The 20948-nt window shown below is 30.8% G+C and overlaps 1 protein-coding gene across 1 annotated transcript; it reads left to right on the top strand.

Annotated features, from left to right (window-relative positions):
• Positions 1-157: 157 nt before the first annotated feature.
• LOC111697196 (ITG-like peptide) lies at positions 158-16890 on the top strand. The gene is made up of 8 exons (XM_023467103.1): positions 158-324; positions 1817-1898; positions 9236-9283; positions 10708-10804; positions 12305-12448; positions 15657-15745; positions 16067-16123; positions 16588-16890. Exons 1-8 carry the CDS (start codon positions 257-259, stop codon positions 16663-16665), a joined length of 663 nt encoding a protein of 220 aa, XP_023322871.1. The 5' UTR covers positions 158-256; the 3' UTR covers positions 16666-16890.
• Positions 16891-20948: the final 4058 nt, after the last annotated feature.

Below are 20948 nucleotides of genomic sequence, written 5' to 3'. Positions count from 1 at the left end.
GGTTTGGGGGGATTTTTGAAGATTTTAATTCTATTTTTAAAAATAATGTGTTGTTTTTACATTTCGAAAGTGAAATAAGTTTAATTTTTTTATAATTGAATCTTCAAAATAAGGGGGATGGAGGCTGTGAGCTCATGACTCATGGTAAAAACGGTTTCCGCACCTTTCAGATTCACTTGGCAGGGAACCTGTTACATATACACATCTTACAGTACTGCAGTTGTACAATCCACTTCAGCTACAGAAAATAGCTACAATGGGCAAATTTCTATTCGTAATTCTTACAATAGGTTCAGTTAGAGGCTGGGGAGCCCTCTTTAACAGGTTAAAAATATATATTCTTTTTAATACACTGTGAAGTTTAAAAACAGAAATATAATACATATATAAATATAGTATTATTACAAATAATGTATATCTATTTTATTTAAAGAAAAGATAACCGATATTATACTAAAATACGGTTAAGAAAAAAGACAGAAAAAATAGGATTTTATAGGTAGATATATAGTTTTACGAAAAATTGATCTCATTTAATAATTTGGGGTTTATTGACTATTGTATATGGTCTATTCTGTAAAAATGGTAAAAGGATAGTTTTTTTTTGAGGATTGAATTCAAAATTGTTAAAATTATATGTTTTCAAAAACTGCCTCTTTAAACACGGATTAACCTTAAATGCTAAATTTTATGTTTGTTTAAATAACACTTTTGTTGTCAAGTTTTTTACAAAAATTTTCTATTTTCTATACTTTACAATTGGCATGAAAGAATATTATAAAACATACAACAGTAAATAACACTTTTTTTGTCAAGTTTTTTACGAAAATTTTCTATTTTCTATACTTTACAATTGGCATGGAAGAATATTATAAAACATACAACAGTAAATAACACTTTTTTTGTCAAGTTTTTTACGAAAATTTTCTATTTTCTATACTTTACAATTGGCATGGAAGAATATTATAAAACATACAACAGAAAATTGTTAAAATATGAATTGAGTTAAATCAAAATTATTCATTAAAATTTGTAGTTGTGTATAATCATCAATCTGAAAACTGATCCTTCTTTCATCTTATTTTTTCTGTATTAATGCTAATTGGCAATCTCTCTGATTGCTGACGCGTAAAGAGTATATTCTGGCTTCATCTCAATAAAGAAATAAGTTAATCAACTAATCAAACGAAAGTCTTCTGTCAGGAATCATTTTCTTTTTTTTGTAATCCCAAATAGATTACAGATTGTACATGGTTACCCATAAAGGATTAAACTTCAGAGACTACTGTATGAATTGTTTATATTTTTTTCTTTTTTGATTCTGAAATTGATTCAGAGAATACAGGGTTCCTACAATAGATGAAACTTAGCAGACTACGGACGGATTTTTTGATGAGACTTCCGATATTTGAGAAATTTATGCAACCTTTTTTAAATTATTTATTGGCTTTTGCATCTTCAAACTTGTTGTGTTCTTTGCGAAAGCATAAAATACATCATTTCAATATATTATTCAATCGTTTAAGGTTGTTATGAAATCATCAACCTTGTTAGTAAACATTGTAATGTGTAGATGTAACTGTATATGTATATATATTTATCTATTTATCTATTCATCTATTCATCTATTTATCTATTTATCTATTTATCTATTTATCTATTTATCTATTTATCTATTTATCTATTTATCTATTTATCTATTTATCTATTAATCTATTTATTATCTCTTCATCTGTTTATCTATATATTACTTTATTTATTTATCTGAAGTATTTTTATACTTATCTATTTATATAAATGAATCCATATTGTTTAGGTTTAGTCCTGCTCTGATCCCAGCTGAGCAGCAGACCGGAAGTTACTACAACCTGTACACAGACAGCAAACACGTGGTTGAGGTAGGAAATGTAAAACCAGTTTTTGTAACTTGTTTATGTGGTGTAATATTGAAATATAGATTGAAAGTTTTCAAGTGTGAGATCAAACAGTTATCAATATATTATTTAGTTTACAGATTAACTAACTCCTATTTGATTTCCCATGATGTGATATATAGGAATTTTTCCAGGGTGGGTAAATAACATTTTTTTCCGGGGGGGGNNNNCCCCCCCCCCCCCCTGCTGATATAATATAATACAATGTACTTGATAATCTATTGTAATAATTCTGAATACTCTTTAATGTATATCATGCTGTAATCATATGTATTTCAATCTCTTTATAAATCTCAATTTCAATAAAGATTTTGTATTAAATATGTTGACCACGATACAAGAGTTGTTTTTAAACAAAGGATTTTTTCCAATTTTGATCTATGTTTTAACTAGTAATGCATGTATTGGATTGTATGTTGGTTGAGAATAATAGATATTTACAACTACTTTACAGAGCCCGCGATTTAAAAGCTTCGGTTCGAGTCGTAATTCCTTAAACCCGACTTTAAGACCCAATTCCATGAAAATCCACCAAATAGAATATTAAACCGGTTTTTAAAACTCAACTCTGTGGAAAATGAGATGCAGCTTGACCCGTCCGTATTTTCCCATTTTTTTTAAATCGCGGGCTCAGGAAAGTTAAGGGAACCCTAATGGTTCAGTATTATTTTTAATTTCCCCAAAAAGTAGTCGTAGTCGAGTACAATTTTATCGTATTTTAAGATTAAAATGAGCGAATTTTTTCACAAAAACTCACAAAACGGTTAGGTATTTTACATAGCTGTTCCAAGAGACGACGTTAATATACTTAACCTCCCGCTGTTGGTCATAGGACGGTACATAATGGTCAAAAAGTGACAAAGTGTCATGTTCAGTGGGAGACCCTGTAGAGAATAATCTTTAGCTGAGACCAAACTAATTTATTTTCCTAAAACCTGGTTCGGTGAGAGTCAATCTTTTTTCCAATTTTAAAAGTGTTCAGAAAATTACCCCCTTTATATCACAGGGAAATAGAAAAGAAAAATCGGATTTAAATTTTCCAGAAGAAATATAAATACTTATTTGTGCAATGATGGCGCACTAAATTGATATCTGGGACAAGATGTGTAAACACAATAAAGTTCTCACTGAAAAATAGATTTTTGATGTGATAATTCTTCAAAAAATTCATCAAAAGTTCTTCGTTTATTTCTACTTAGCTTTGACATATCTTTCAAACTTGATCAATGTCTTTTGATAGAAAATTTGAATTTTTTTTTAATATCTGATCAAAGTTTTAGTTCTAATAAACCCAGCCATTTCTTTCAGATTAATATGAAAATAGTTTAGCCAAAATATCTTTGCACATTTGTAATTAAAAAAAAAATATATTTTTTTTTCACTGTGAAATAAATAGAAATGGGTGGAGTATTTTTCACTGGCTTGGAAACCAAGCTTTGCATGGTGTTTTCCCTATACAATTAAGAACATTCCTATAGTTCTCACGACTTCTCCTATAAAAATTTGAGGCAAATCGGCCCAGGTGTTCATGAGTTATGATCGGACATCCAAACATCCAAACAGAGATTACTCATCGGTGTATATTTTTATGAAAGTCCCCCCCCATGGGGGGGAATGGAATGATTTTTAATAAATTGGGGAGAAAAAAGAAAAATGAGACATCGAAAGGCAAGTTTTTTTTTGTTTTTTTTGATACTTTTCAACCCCAAAAATTATTTATTTTCCCTAAAAAATTATTTCTTTTCCTCATTTCAGCAAAAATACGCTAAAATTTTGTTAGGAAGAAATATACCCCTGAATTTATATATTAGGTAATTTTATGAACATACTAAAAGTTATATTAAAAATTAAACTTATTATACAAACTCAGGTTACAATTGCTTATATATATAATAAAACGTAATTAAAAACCTAGAAATTGACCACACTATGAATAGTTAGAAATAATTACAGTTTAACATGAAACCTGTCAAAAGTTTCAGAGGGTNATTCTCTTGTATAGATTAAAGCACCCTGCCTTCATATCCCATTCTCTTGTATAGATTAAAGTAGCCTGCCTTCATATTCCATTCTCTTGTATAGATTAAAGCACCCTGTCCTCATATTCCATTCTCTTGTATAGATTAAAGCACCCTGTCCTCATATCCCATTATCTTGTATAGATTAAAGCACCCTGTCCTCATATTCCATACTCTTGTATAGATTAAAGCACCCTGCCCTCATATCCCATTCTCTTGTATAGATTAAAGCACCCTGCCCCCATATCCCATTCTCTTGAATAGATTAAAGCACCCAGCCTTCATATTGCATTCTCTTGTATAGATTAAAGCACCCTGTACTCATATTCCATTCTCTTGTATAGATTAAAGCACCCTGCCCTCCTATCCCATTCTCTTGTATAGATTAAAGCACCCTGTCCTCATATCCCATTCTCTTGTTTAGATTAGAGCACCCTGCCCCCATATCCCATTCTCTTGTATAGATTAGAGCACCCTGCCCCCATATCCCATTCTCTTGTATAGATTAAAGCACCCTGCCCCCATATCCCATTCTCTTGTATAGATTAAAGCACCCTGTCCTCATATCCCATTCTCATGTATAGATTAAAGCACCCTGTCCTCATATCCCATTCTCTTGTATAGATTAAAGCACCCTGTCCTCATATCCCATTCTCTTGAATAGATTAAAGCACCCAGCCCTCATAACCCATTCTCTTCACTCTTTAGTATCAGATTATAAAAGTGTAATAGCTCTGAGTTCTTCTAAAGGATAGGGGGGAGGGGGGCACTTCCCCCCTGTGTACGCTCTTGGAAAAGGATTACTTTTATTAAGGAGATTCCAAACTTCTTAAAATTCTATTTAGCCTAAGGATATAAACTATAACATGTAAAGTAACAATAAAAGTTATTATTAAGGATTTCGTGAGTAGACTTATTAAACTTTTTCAATAATATGTTTTTGATCGACCTTGATTATTTTTCCTTTTTATTGGAATCAAAGCATGTGAAACCAGAGTCAGATACAGGAGTTTACTAGGAGTGACTCAGCATTTTTCGTATCACCTACCCCCCCCCATGATTTAGGGGTGAGTATCTTTCAGGGGCTTACATAAAAAATATCTTTCTATATTAGAAGTGAGTTTTAATAATATTTAAGATACATTTTGCACGGACAGTCCCTTTACTGATTTAATTAAATTCATTGGTTTACCGTTTTAAACTAAACAAACACTGATTTAAAGGGAGTGTTCGTGAAAAATGAAAGGGGTATAGGCTTAATGCAATAAAAAAGCGCTTTTAATTGCTACTAATATTACTTCTATCTGTTGCGTCTACAAGGAGAAAATTGTTAAAAACAACTAAAACCGAAGAACGTAGTGTCCATACAAATTCAGAAAGATGCAACATTCAACTCGGATCGTAAATAAATCAATTAATTCCAAACAAATCATTCAGATATTACAGACAATAGTCATCGATTATTTTTCGACGCATTCGTAAATAGTTGATATTTCATAATATCTTGTATTTTCATGATCTTAAAACATTTATTCCTGTTAAGAGGATTTTTCAGTTTCATATTTTCCAGGAATGTTCGAAAATCCAGCGCCAGCAAAAATTATTTTTAAAAAAAACTCAAAATATTATGAAAAATTAAGTATATACGAATTTTTATCGCATTAAACCTATACCCCCCTTCATTTTTCGCGAACACTCCCTTTAAGGCACACACAAATTTTAATTTTATGACCCTAAAGCATGGGACCATTTTTATGAAGTGCGTCCCGTTTAGCAAAATGATTTTTTTCATTTTATGATCTAAATTCATCTGTTAGTTTTGCAATATTTAAAAAGAATAAAAAGAAAATATATTTTCATGCGTTTTTTAAGGCAAATGTGTAGCCTTGTAGGCCATCCACGGTTTCCCTTTTATTTTGTTTTGTAATTAAAAAAAGGAGTCTTCGTCACAAAATCTGATTTTCTAATCCCTATTTCTTTCTTTACAGCACAGTGATTTATAATACATTAGATATTTCAGACTTTGAATTTGTCTGATCGAATAATCTAATTTTGAAATATCTGATGTTTAAACCATCAGGTTGCAAAGACGTAGGGGTTGGACAGTTTTAGTCTGATACAAAAACTTGATTCCTTTGGAGGAAAAACCATTCTTTACGCTAACCCCATACTCAATGGGACACACTTCCTTAATTAAACAACTTTCATGCTTTTCTAAAGAAAATTACCCCGTAATGGCTTGAAGTGTAATAAAAGTAATTACTGTAGTATATTCTCGGACTGAATTCCAGGCCAAGAATAATATTTCAAATTGATAAAATAGGTTCCCTCAGGCAACACTTTCAGGCCAGGCTGACGTCACAAAAACTTTGGTGTGATGTCACAACCCCCCCCTTCAAGCCCTGGTCCTTTTTCATTTTATTCTAATATTTCTTTTTTTCTCTTTTTATTCAAAATTTTCAACATTAGCTGGCCCACCAGTTTTTTATGGTATTGCTGAAAGTTGATGAGAAATTATTCATTTATTTGACATATTTAGGGCAATAATATAATAATATTTAGGGCAATAATATAATAATATTTAGGGCATATAATAATATTTAGGGCAATAATATAATAATATTTAGGGCAATAATATAATAATATTTAGGGCAATAATATAATAATATTTAGGGCAGTAATATAATAATATTTAGGGCAATAATATAATAATATTTAGGGCAATAATATAATAATATTTAGGGCAATAATATAATAATATTTAGGGCAGTAATATAATAATATTTAGGGCAATAATATAATAATATTTAGGGCAACAATATAATAATATTTAGGGCAATAATATAATAATATTTAGGGCAATAGTATAATAATATTTAGGGCAATAATATAATAATATTTAGGGCAATAATGGAACTTTTGTGTTTGAACTGCACGCACAGTTTACATTGTATTAGATGGAACTTGAGGAGTTTGTCTTTCAGAAGGTTTTCTTCCATGAATTTTTCTGTCAGGAGATTGTCTGTCAGGAGTTTGTCTGTCAGGAGTTTGTCTGTCAGGAGTTTGTCTGTCAGGAGTTTTTCTGTCAGGAGTTTTTCTGTCAGGAGTTTGTCAGTCAGGAGTTTGTTTGTCAGGGGTTTGTCTGTCAGGAGTTTGTCTGTCAGGAGTTTGTCTGTCAGGAGTTTGTCTGTCAGGAGTTTGTCTGTCAGAAGTTTGTCCGTCAGGAGTTTGTCTTTCAGAAGTTTTTCTTTCATGAATTTGTTTGTCAGTAGTTTGTCTGTCAGAAGTTTGTCTGTCAGGAGATTGTCTGTCAGGAGTTTGTCTGTCAGGAGTTTGTATGTCAGGAGTTTGTCTGTCAGGAGTTTGTCTGTCAGGAGTTTGTCTGTAAGGAGTTTGTCTGTTAGAAGTTTGTCTGTCAGGGGTTTGTCTGTCTGGAGTTTGTTTGTGAGGAGTTTGTCTGTCAAGAGTTTGTCTGTCAATAGTTTGTTTTTCTTGAGCTTGTCTTTTAGCCTTAGTCGTTTGGCAATAGGCCATAACCAATTTTGCAAATAGATTATAAGATAAAAAGAAAGCAAGTATTCCCCTTTGTAAAATATTTAAGTTCCGATGCATTAATTCCTAAAATGTTAAACTAAATTACAAATTTTACAAATTGACATTTCCATACTTGAGATTCAACCAGTTAAAGAGAAATTTCCATAGAATTCCAAGCCATGGACGATTTCTTGTATTTTGAGGATTCAAAACAGAAAAATCCTGAAAGATGGTTTTGCAAAACTCTAAATGATGCAAACTTTTTTGTTGCAAGCTGTTAACCACGAATAGCAAAGTATAATTCAGTTTTAACTTTTAATGGTATAAGTTCAACTTTTAACTTTCTATAATGCATTATTTACAATATTTGATATTTGGGGAGAATAAAAGCTAACTTTTTAATGGATTTATTTTATTCTAGTTTATTATACATTAACTTCTATCTGTTGCGTCTACAAGGAGAAAATTGTACGTTTAGGACATTAATTTTTAAAATACCCCCACGTTTAGGACATTAATTTTTAAAATACCCCCACGTTTAGGATATTAATTTTTAAAATCAAATTCAACAGAAACCATATTGGAGTAAAGATTTAGATATTGAAGATACTCTGAGAGTACTTACTAGTAGTTATGGATATATTGGATTACATATATCAAATTATTTTAAGTATTTTTCGAAACAAATATACCGGGTATCAAGTTCTACATATATTTGTATTCAGTTTTAATATTTAAAATAAAAAAGAGTAAATGGTATTTTGTAATTTTACAAATATAAAATATGTCATGTCTCGGCAAATTGATTTTATATCAATAATGGACATTAGACATTAGACATTAGACATTGTGCTTTTGTAAATATGCAAAATGTCATGATTTATATCATCAAGATTTGACACAGTAAATTACCTAGATATAAAGGAATGGAGTCTTTCTCACAAACTCTTATTTTCTAAAACCTTTGAAACTAAAGGTTGTAGACTTTAGATATTTCAAACTATGAATTCTGTTAGATCAAAAGATCAAATGTTTAAGTTTGAAATATCAAAGGTTTACACCATAAGGTTAGAAAGATTTATGTATTAAAAAATTGGAGTTTGAGGCAAATTTCTTTGTTTATAGATTGCAATTGAACCGAAAAATTAAATGAAAATTTATTTTTTCAGCTTTGATTGCCAATAATTTAAAAAATATTCTTTTTTTTAAAGTTGGTTGCCCTGAGTATATATTTAACCCTGAAAAGAAAGGGTAGAAAAGCATAAATAGTATTATTGAGTATTTGCTCGAGATATTTATTCAACATATTATACATTGTCTAAATTCTTTCTCTAATGGTATGTCAATATAAGCTTAGCTACCCATATAAGTAAAGAGGTCCTGAGAGATTTAGGTTGTACACTTTTTATTAGGTTAGTCTATACAATATCTAATATAAAAAGAGTAATATAGAAAATAGAAAAGAAAATTTGGAATAAAGTTTTTTTACAATAGCTGTATACACAAAGTAAAATTATTTTGAAATTTAGTAAAAAATCATCTTTTAAGCAGTTAGTGATTGTGAAAATTACAAAGTTTTTTGGGTCGTTTTAAACATACAAAAGTCCGCAAAAAACATCTTACTTTTTTTGTATTTTAAAGTTGTGTGTTTTAATAGTAAAAATTAAACATACCCTTATAAAAACAAAATATTGAATAAAACTGGTGATGATGATGATGATGATGATGATGATGATGATAATGTTCTAGGAGCCGAGGATGTTGGCCAGGAAGCTGGAGGATCTTGTCGCTAACGAGGTCAGTTCAGTGGAAGACAAGTTTACCATCTACCATCCCACCTCTACCATCCCAATACCACACATATTATTTGGGGAAATTATTTTTGAGTTTTGGAGGAAAAATAATTGTTTTCTATTCATCTGCAGAGATTCTTCCTCTTTGCTTTTTACCCAGTAATTTTTTCCTTTTCCCTGAATATCATTTATTTTGAATTAGACTTTTGAAGAGAGAGGGAGAAAATTTTTTCAAGAAAATATTTATCCCTTGGGAAAAATAAGTTCAATTTTTATTTATATTTTAAGCCACTATTCACAAATCCAAGGTTCGTAGAGTAAATCATTTGCTATTCTGTCAGAAATGTTTAAATTTTGAACTAAAAAACTAGTTTTAATTGAATAATAAATGTACATATAAATTATGAATCTTTTCAAGCACCTTTTATACCAAAAGTAAAAGATAAAAATATTAACAAATAAATCATATATTATTTTTTACCCTTCCTAGCCCCCCACCCTTTCAATTTTTCGAGAACGCTCTCTTACAGAATCACTTGTAATAACGTAATAATGCATTCATCTTTCTTCCAAGAGCTTGTTATTCCTAAACTAAGTGAAAAATGAAACATGATTAGGAAAATAGGAAAGTGTGTTTGGATCCCTGTAAAACCTCATTAGTTATACACTCTCTGGTTCTCAACTCTAATTGGAGGATAACAAAATAGAAGAGAAAATTTCCATTTTTGCAAAACTTTGGAGTGTTAGAGGAGTATATACGTCAGAAGAAGAAAAATAAAGAGTAAAGGAAAAAATATTATATTTTTTCTTTAACACAGCTCAATATCAAAACCTGATGAGAGGGGAGGGGCCTAATACTCCTAGTCCAGCAAAGTTCCCAAAAAAAAGCCTGTCTACTTTTTTATTAACGGAGAACAAAACTCCATAACTTTTTTCACTTATTAAAAATTGCAGACCAAAATAAACGAAAAATTAAACGTCGTTTCTCTGTCGTTAAATTAGGAATTTATTATATTTTTGAAAATGTACATTGTACACTGTACAGGGCACAAACAACAAAATCATTTGCCACGTTTCATGTTTCCTGGTATAGGACTATAGCAGTGGTCTTTTGTCACAGAGATAGCTGATTTTTTAAATGAGGACGGGGGGTCAAGGAGACATTTCTTAAGATTGCATCACTGTACTTAATGTCTCCCTTGTTTCCTCTTTTCCGGTAGCGTCTGATCCAAACAGAGTTCAGTCTCATGCTTTGTGATGATTCAGAACCATTAAAAATAGCAACGGCGGTAACAACTATATATCAATCCATCTCATCATCCAATGAGAGATGAATTATGAAGTCAGGGATAAATAGGAAACGGAAATGTTTATTTCTACTCAAACAAGGATCTTGGTTTTATGTTTAAGAAAAGATTATTTTTCCAGGTGAAGACAGCCGAATCTGATCCCTGTTATGAGAAGAAGTGTACTAGCAACGAAAACTGTTGTGACGGAAGTGTTTGCATCGACATTGATCTGCAAGGTAGAACTTAAAGGGACTGTCCTTGTATTTTAATAAGATCTTAATTTTAAAGAGGGCCATGTCCGATTTACAACGGTACTCTTTAAAAATGCACAAATCCAAAATTAAATTTGTTAGCAAAAATACGCAACAAAATGATCGATTTCACAGAGAAAACATGGATATCTTATTCATTCTTGATCAGACAAAGTTTTTCATGGTACCGTTGTACATTGGAAATGAACCTTTATAAATGGAGGATCACTTGAAAGACAGTTTATTTACTCAATTAATCAACGTTTCCAACACGGTGGCATCAAAGTTTCAAGATGTTTTGAAATAAGATGTTTTGACGGAGTAAAGTTGTTTTCATGACTTGGTAATGATGTTTTCAGTCGACATACAGCTTTGTAAAGAAGGAAGAAAAACAAAGTTCTCCAAATCTTTTCAAACCTTAAACTTCCTTAATTAAATATTGTACTGTCGAAAAATCCATGGTTCAGTTACATTTGCCATAATACTTTTGCCATAAATACATTTGTCATAATTACAATTGCCATAATACGTTTGCCATAAGTTACACTTGCCATAAATTACATTTGCCATTATTTACACTTGCCATAATGGTTACACTTTCTATAATTACAATAAATAGTAGTTACAATTACCAAACATATATGTATTTTTAATAAACAACTACAATTAACAATTAAACCGAACATTTCCAATATTTCACATTTATAGACTAAGCATTAGCTACGCGCACGTGTAGTTATAGTTGTACCAAACCATTACTTTACCCTTGCTTGTGGACTTGAAGGTGACCAATGCAAAGGGTTCTCCATTCAGAAAATACGGAGCCTAACTTTCTGCTTTTAACTGGGGAGAAAACTAAACTTGGTTTCAAAAGGAAATTTGGCACACTTTCAAAAAAAATCTACAGAATTATTTTTCTTGTAAAAATAATAAAATTATGGCAAAAGCAATTATGGCAAGTGTTACTTATGGCAAAAGTATTTATAGCTTGTGTAATTATGGCAAAAGAATATTGGCAAATGTAACTAAGGCTTGATTCTCTTGTATGCTCAACATCTATATTTTCTATATTATTGACAATAACAATTTTTTAAGGCTTTGATACAAGATTGTTCAAAAATTCAAATAATAAAATTTGACGACACATTGAATTTAAATCTTTTCTTTCTTTCTTGGCTCTACAGTTTCAAAAATTTAAAAATTTAAAAAACTATAGAAATCTAGTCTTAAATCTTTGATTTTCTAACCCCTTTATCTTTGCAACCAAATGTCAACCTTAGATATTTTAAACTAAGAATTTTGTCGGATCAAAAAAGGTATGTTTGAAATATTAAAGGTTTACATGTACATGGTTTACACCAGCAGTTTGTTCAGAAATAGGGATAAGAGAATATTTGAGATTTTGATTTTATTATTATTATGATTTATTTGTCGAACACATAGATATATCTATAATTTAGTTAAATACTAATTAAATTAATTTAGCTGTTGGGACCTGCATGCCCCTGTACGGCCGGAAGGAAGGTGAGAAGTGTATGAGGAACAGTGACTGTGAGACCGGATATGTTTGTCAGGACACGCAGGAGGGCATGCAGTGCCAGGAAATAGTCCCAGGGGTAGGACGCTTCGGTGAGTAGTTCTTAATTATTATTATTATTATTATTATCAAAAATATTATTATTATTATTATTATCATTATTGTTATTATTATTTTTATTATTATTAGGAAATGATTTAATATGATTCCTGAAATAAACAATTCTGATCCTATCTTTTATGTTTTATTTTAATGCTTTCATTTGATTTTTACAGAACTAAAAAGATATGGTCCAACTGTTGGTTATAGAATCACATAGAAAACTTGAAAGGGGGCAAAAATTTTACTTCATGAATCCTGTGGACAACTTTACTTTGAGGAAATAGAAACCCAAGAATCAAGATAAAAAGTGTCTACCCCTCCTAATTATTTTCATTTAGTATTATCATAAACATGGTGAGTAAAACTAAAAAAACCTCGTAATTATCGATGTTTTGGACAAAATTTTCAAAATTTTTGTTTGCTTTTGATTTTATGCATAGTAAAATTAAAATGTAATATTTTGGAACATTAAAAAAATCACTGAAAAAAGTAGATATATAATTGTAAATATGTAATGTAAACCCTGCATGAGTTCCCTATTCCCTTCAGCCAAATATCCGAATATTAAAGAAAGTAAATAAACCAACAATTAGAGAAATAAACATAAAACATGTTTCTGAGGAAAAAGAGAAGAATAGTTTACATATGTACATGAACATTGCATGTACGTGTACATAATTTTTAAAAAAGTGTGCTAAAGTTTTTAAATTTCCAAGTCTAGAGCTAAAAAAGGTTAAGATGAATCAGGTAAAATCAACGGCCTAGGCGTTGCGACCCAGAGTAAAAAACTGATACAACTTTCCATATTAGCCTGCATCTTTCCTTCCATAATCTGATTCATTAATTCTACTAAATCCTCTTGAACCTATAATCTATTCCATTTATGTACACCATTAGCATTTATTCTATTCTTGTTAACACTGTGATCCTGCAGGCTACATTTGTTGCGTAACACGTGTTGGATCAACTTTACACTGGATAGTCCATACTGAATGCATGTACAGTACATGTTGTACCGGGTAGGATCGTACAACTTTTAGAGATGGGTTGTGTTATCGGCCAAGGACAGTTTGCTAAATCGAAAACTGCTATAGATTTAAAAGGACTAACACAGCAGACAGGGCCGTAAATAAGGACTTTTTTTTCTCCTCCCCCTAGAAATTTTTTTACCCCCATGCACCCCCCAGACCATGTAGAACCCAATCATGATGTATATCAAATTATGGGTTTTAGCTGGGTTTCAATTCAATTTCCCAATTATTTCTGGGATTACCAAACTCTATCAAATAAAAAGCTTCCTTTACCACCATTATAAATTGAGACTATTTAAAGAGCTGATGAAATAGCAAATCCACCGATGTGAAAAATCCGCGATAATCCGCCACCTTTATTGCATTGTTTTGAAGAATATTTATCATAAAGAAGATTAAGGACATGAAGGAGGAGTTGGTAAAAATGCTTTCATGATAGGTTCTACATCTAAAACTTCCATGCCATTTATAGTTCATATTTTCTCCTGAAGAGCCTTACTGGAAAAAATATTTTCATACATGCAAAGAGACTGCCTTTGGAACAAGTGTTTCTCATCCAATAACCGAGCTTAAATTTAAAACCTACTTTTTTAATTTTTAAAATTCCCCCCTTATATACGCTACTAACAGTAGTAGATCATTTAGTCTTGTTGACAGTTTTTTGAAGATCCACCCAATCAAACGAGCCATGATCTGTCAGATGTACGAGGTGAAATGTACAGCCAAACAATTTAACAAATTAAAATATAAATAGAGAGAAACCCCGTTTTGATTATGATGCAATATAAGTATTTTAGAATGCACCTGAAGACAAATTATAATATACTTCTCTTCTCCCTTCTCCGTCCTGTCCTGTCTCCTGTCTCCCTTCTCCGTCCTGTTTTAAGCATTAAAGCCCACATTTCTCCCCTCCCCTTTCCCTTTTACCCTTCCATTCTATTTAAATTCGGTGATAGCGATGGACCAAACCTCTGTAGAGTAAAAAAGTAGATGTTCGTTCCACATTTATTGAAAATATATTTCAGTCTCGGTTGACCCTCGTCAGTTCTTGAGATTGTTTCTTCACAAAGATTAAAAACAATTCTATTCAGTCCTACCCTTGTCACCTCCTTTATATTAAACCCTCCCCCCCCCCATTAAACCTTCCCTCCTCTTTACTAAAACCCTGTACCCCTTCCCCTATCACCTCCATTATATTAAACCCTTCCCCCTGTATTACTCCTTCCCTCCTCTATACAAAAACCCTGTACCCCTTCCCCTGTCACCTCCATTATATTAAACCCTTCCCCCTCTATTACTCCTTCCCTCTTCTATACTAAAACCCTCTACCCCTTCCCCCTTCCCCCTGCCACCTCCATTACATTAAACCCTACCCCCTCTATTAAACCTTCCCTCCTCTATACTAAAACCCTCTACCCCTTCCCCTGTCACCTCCATTATATTAAACCCTCCCCCCTCTATTAAACCTTTCCTCCACTTTACTAAAACCCTCTACCCCTTCCCCCTGTCACCTCCATTTATTCAATCTATGACAAATTGGCCTCTAGAGTATAATATTTCACGATTATCAGTGTTATAATCACAATTAACTAGGCTAACATAGCTTTACCTTCTCAATGCAATATAAAACAAACCTTTGATAATAATTAGGAAAAAAGGTTTTATTTCGCAAGACAATTTTTATCCAACCAACATGGTTTTCTATAGTTATTAACAATACAAAAGGTTCGGCCTCTGAACTCTTTTTAAACTTTGTCTTACTGTAAGAACCAGAAAACTATTGCATGAATGTCATCTTTGCTTTTCTTTTCATTAAACAAAGGAAATTAGGTTTTGCCACAAACTTTTTTTAATCCATACACCCTTGCCATATATCTCGAAGACCTTTGATTAAGTTCGAATTTGTTCAAATGTAATAAGTTTGAAATATCAAAGGTTTACACCATCAGGTTAAAAAGGATTAAATCATTTTTGGCAAAAACTGAGTTCCTTTCATCAAGGATTTTTGTATTTGCAATCCATGTTTGCAAGATATAAAAATCCACAGCGTCATTTAATACTTGAAAGAAAAAGAAGAGGATGAGAATTCCACTGTTTTCTGATTCTCACTGCATAGTTTTTAATAAAGGAACTGTCAACATGTCTATATTAATATAATAATAATGAGGTGATGAATGCCGCGAGTCTGATGATTGCAACATCCATCTTGGACTCTGCTGCAGACTACAAAGACGACAGAAGATGCAGCCCAAGAAGGTTAAAAATATGGCGGAAAACAGATTTTCATTCTTGTGATTGATTAAAACATATATTAAGGATTATTGATTATTACAATTAAAACATTGTAGGAGTAATGTATATACTACAGTATAGGCTTCAGTGATCATTTAAACTATTTAATATCTTTATACAGAAATAACGGATAAAACTTTCAAAACTAAAAATTTGTCATATCCTGAAAACGACGATGTCTTCAACGTTACTGATCAGGCTACTGTGCTAAATTGTTTTGTTTTGGAAACACTTTTTAACGTCGTCTTTGCCTCAAATTTTCATAAATGTCGTCTTTATTTCTAGTTCTGTACCTACTTCACTGCTTCTGATGTCTGCATTGGCCCTGTAGAGCACACCAAGGTAAAATTAAAGGGAGTGTTCATCAATTTTGACAAAAATAAAAAATCGGTTTTGGATTTAGATACCTTTTAGCCAACAATGGTACCTGTTTGTCTGGAGGTTAACAATTAATATAATATTCAATATTTTTGGTCACAATAATCATAGCGTTTATTCCAGAGACACCAGTTTTCTTGTAATTTTCGGGGTTATTTTTTTAAATCAAATTTTGAATGAAAAATTCGAATTTAGAAAAAAAATTAGATTTTAAAAAAAATATTTCGAATCTTGAAATGTAAAAAAATGTATATCATGAAAAAAGGTTTTTAAATGTAGGTCAATGGTGCTTTCATGTATGTAAAATTTTTTTTAAGAATGACAAAGTTATCACGAAGTTAGTGTTTTTGTACAGAGATTACAACTTTTTTATAAATATACTATAAAATGTAAAAGTCAGATATTGAATTGTTTAAAAATTATTCTAGGTCCGACGTCACCTTGAGTACACTGCAAACGAGAAGAGGCGAAGCCCCCATCCTGACCACGAGTTCGCAAACTACTAATTTATTGCGGCATTTTCTCATTCGGTCAACTCACTTGCTGTACTCTTCGTTTAATAGATTTAACCAATATCCAACTGTTTTATTCCAACCTATGACAGCAGTAAAATATATTATTCATTCATAACAATGTAAGAAATATTCTAAAATGTTCTTAGTAAATATTTCTGTATTTATTCTCTCTTTCCCATTGAGGTAAACTATTTCATAATAAAAGAATACATTTCATTTGAGTGTTTCCTTCTTCACATTTATTTATTTTTTAAGATGATAACTTTATCTTTAAGAATAGAACGTAAACGAGATAAAAAAAATTTGAGTGAGAAATTAGAATAGAGATAGACGCAAAGAGAAGAAAAAAGAATATAATAGAATAAAAGGAATTTAAAGAGTACAATTAATTATCATCGGTATACAACGAAAACCTCTATTAAGCAAAGAGCTTTGTAATATAAAGAGTAGGCATTGGGATTTATACGCAAAACCAGTCGCCTCAATTGGGTTCAATAAGAAGCCAAAGAATATCGTTCTTTTGTAATTTAAAAAGATTTTAGGACTTGTTAAGCTTTTCCATCACCAAAAACTTGCGGTTTTTTTTCATAATTTGCCGTTAGATATGCATAACTTTATTATCTTTTTAGATAAACTTTATCTTAAAACAGACTGCGATGTAATTGGTTTAAAAATTTGGCTAGGGCTTTGCTCACGTTACTGGACTAAAATTCTGCTTTAGACTATAACAAAACTATACTTAATGACATACTAACAAATTTTGTTTCAAAATATGTGGTATTTCAGAAAATCACAATTTTAGCTTTATTTTAACAGGAGAGCATCCAATCCTATAACTGATTAAAACAAATTTAGAAGTTTATAACCGTGTCGTTATTTTTCAACCATTTTTAGCAAATTACAAGGATTACTTTATTTGATAACTAGAGTTTTAATGTTGATTGTTTGAATTCAAAACCAATACTGCAGCCAATGATCACATATAAAAGTTTACAGAGCGTACACACTATTCGGATTAATTCCTAATGCCCTATCTTTTACTATTCTACCGTCTTTGCTATTAAGCAACAATAATTATAAGATACCGTTTTGAATTGTACATGCCACTCTAATATTTGAATCATTTCAAATCACGTGAGCTGTTAATTTACTTGAAGAAAAAAGAAAGGACCATTGAAATATTAAAAATATTTATTTTTCATCAAGAAACCCGAGGCGTCCTTGTCTAGACACAAGTTAAAGGGACTCAGACAATTTAAAAATTGAAATTACTAATGAGAAAAAAATCCTACAAACCTTTAACTTTTTTTAATTGAATTATTTCTCATGAAATTTAAATTTTAAATAATATCATCCTGGATAATTGGATGGATAAAAAATGTTTAAAAGATAAAAAGAATAACTTTGGAATTATTCAAGAATTTCAATTAAATTAGTAAAATTCTAAAACGGTAATAGAGTAAAGCGCGGTATTTGGTTATTGTTAAGCTTAACTATTCCGATATTTAGGAAAAAACATAGAACTCACTATAGTTTAACACAAATTAGTTGAAAAAACATAAATTCTTAATTTTGAAGATATTTAAGTAAGAAACAGAAGAGAAAAATGAAAAGGATTCAGAAACACAGGTTGCTTTAAAGTATATAAAATTGTTGTATTAAGTCATATATTTCACTTAGGTTGGTTATACATTGCGGTATTTGGTTATAGTGTTAAACTTTATCATTTTTACACTTGTTTAAGCTGGTAAAGTAAAAATGTTTATGACAACACTAGTTTTCATGAGTCTATTCCCAACAAAACACTTTTAAATTATAGTTTTCACTTAAAAAAACACGAACAAAAAAAAACACTCAAATCCGACAAGAATGAACTTTAGAAAGAAATTCAATATTTGATTTTAATATTGTTCACCCCTTGCACTATTAAAAGTTGAAAACCTTTTCTCCGACATAAATCTTTCTTTCTCTTATTATTGAGGATCAACAAGCTGTTCAGCAAAAAGAGGATCATCAAGATGATCAGCGAAGGGAGGATCATAAAGCTGCTCAGCGAGGAGAAGTGGTAGGCGATTACTTGTAACTTGTAATTCGAAAAATGCTTGTTAACAATCAGAACTTAAATAAAAAAGTCGTTTTTATTATTTTGATTTAGTCGCCTGCCACTTTACATCGACATTTCAAAAATGGTCGTAACGGTGATCTTTGTAGATGACCGGCAAAATTTTAAACATTACATTACAGTTATTTATTCTTCGTTTATCCGAAAAGGATGATTTCCTTCAACAAGTTTTTAACGAATTTTTGAATTTTTTAAAACGACTAAGCATTTTTTTGGAAAATCTTTTTAATATAGCTCAGCTCACTTATTAATTATCATTTTCCAAAAACTTCGGGATTATTTTAACTTCAACGATATTGAAGGCAAAACCTGACGAAGTTCTGCATATATACGTACATTTGGAGAATAATGATTGCCTTATATAACATATCTACAATCTATAACACTATATACAATGAAACTAAAGTACAATTTAAAAATCTTCTTTTGGTTTCCAATTCAATAATGATCAAACAGTATATCATAAAAATGGTTATACTGTGAGACCCATACATCTGTGGAATAGGAAGACGATTGTTGTACTCTTGTTAATATTTTAAATAGTTCAATGCACATGAAAAACAGCGATTATAAAGACATTGTGCGGAACAAGGATTGCAGTTTTCGCCTTTTTTTTAAACGATCTTTTCCTTTCAAAGACGATAGAGAAAAAAACGAAAAACGATACGGTCGTTTTTAAAAACGATAGTTTTTAAAAAATATCGTTTTTTTAAATAGAAAATAATTAAGTCGTGTTTTAGTTCGTCGTATCGTTAGGTCGTTTTTAATTTTTGACGGTTTTGAAAGCGCATAAACTTGAAAAAATTATTTTTTTCTTTTATGTTTAATTAATTTGTTTTATTTGAGTTAGTGACACGAATTATGGCTTAAACACTGTTTACTTAATGATTTCCAATAATTTACAAAGTTTCACAAAAAAGAAATTAATTATACCGAAAGTATACTTTAATTATTTATTTTATAAACTACTTGAACCTAAACAGGAGGAGGAGGGGGGGGGGGCGTAGTTTTTTTGTCTTAGCACTCTCATTTTTGACACTATCACCAAGAAATTTTTTTGACTTTTAATTATAACCCTATATATTGCATACTGTTAACTTCTCAGCATTTCTTCTTAGCATATTTCAAACATTAAAACTATAAAATATCGCTGATCTTCTTCAATAATTTGTCACAAACTCTGATTTTCAATCTCTGTATGTTTGCAAACCCAATGCCATAGACCACAGATAGTTCAAACCATGAATTCTGTTATGGATCAAATACTTAAAGTTTGATATATGAATACTGAAATATTGAAATATCAATTTTTAAAGATATAATTACTCAAAAATTTGAGTTTGAGGCAAAAACTATAGCTTTGCAGGGCTTCTGTCTTATAAGAGAGTAAGACCCAGAAAAATAGAAAATTGGTTTAACTTTTATTGGATTAAAAACACTAAAAGCAATATGTATATGTAAATATACATACATATATAATTTACCAACAAGCCTAACCGATATTGTCATTGTAATCATTCCTACAAGAATTAAAATGAAATTGTTTAGAGTATTCACAAATTGCGGCATTTTAGAAATATTTAGAAATTCGCCAAATCTAAATAATTTATTTGAAGAAAATGCATTCCAAGAATCTATGAATAAAGGATGAAGAAAATCTTTGAAGAAAAGAAATTGAAGAAAAGATTTTGGTTGAGTTGAGGGGAAAAATCAAAACAAAAATATTGAAAAGTTTTTACTTTTTGTCACTAAAACAGTGACAAAAATAAAAGACAAATCTCAGACATTTTATTCATAGTTAAAAAAATTTTTTTGATCATTATCATTAGAAATAACTGTTATTGAAGGTAAAGTTATAAAAGTTAACGAATTTTCAACAAAACTTCTTATGTGCTTTTCTCAGGCTTTTTTTATGACAAACTCATTACTGTACAGTGTACGCTCTACACGACTCTACTGTACAGTGTACACTCTACACAACTCTACTATACAGTGTACACTCTACAAGACTCTACTGTACAGTGTACACTCTACACAACTCTACTGTACAGTGTACACTCTACACAACTCTACTGTACAGTGTACACTCTACACAACTCTACTGTACAGTGTACACTCTACACGACTCTACTGTACAGTGTACACTCTACAC

This window comes from Eurytemora carolleeae, unplaced genomic scaffold (genome assembly GCF_000591075.1).
Source record: "Eurytemora carolleeae unplaced genomic scaffold, Eaff_2.0 scaffold273, whole genome shotgun sequence".
Classification (NCBI taxonomy): Eukaryota; Metazoa; Arthropoda; class Copepoda; order Calanoida; family Temoridae; genus Eurytemora; species Eurytemora carolleeae.
This window is presented reverse-complemented; position numbering and strand designations above follow the sequence as displayed.

Coding starts and splice junctions, on each gene's coding strand:
- LOC111697196 (XM_023467103.1), top strand. CDS start 257: ATGGGCAAATTTCTATTCGTAATTCTTACAATAGGTTCAGTTAGAGGC. Junction 325..1,816: donor TGGGGAGCCCTCTTTAACAG/GTTAAAAATATA, acceptor CATATTGTTTAG/GTTTAGTCCTGCTCTGATCC. Junction 12,449..15,656: donor CCCAGGGGTAGGACGCTTCG/GTGAGTAGTTCT, acceptor AATAATAATGAG/GTGATGAATGCCGCGAGTCT.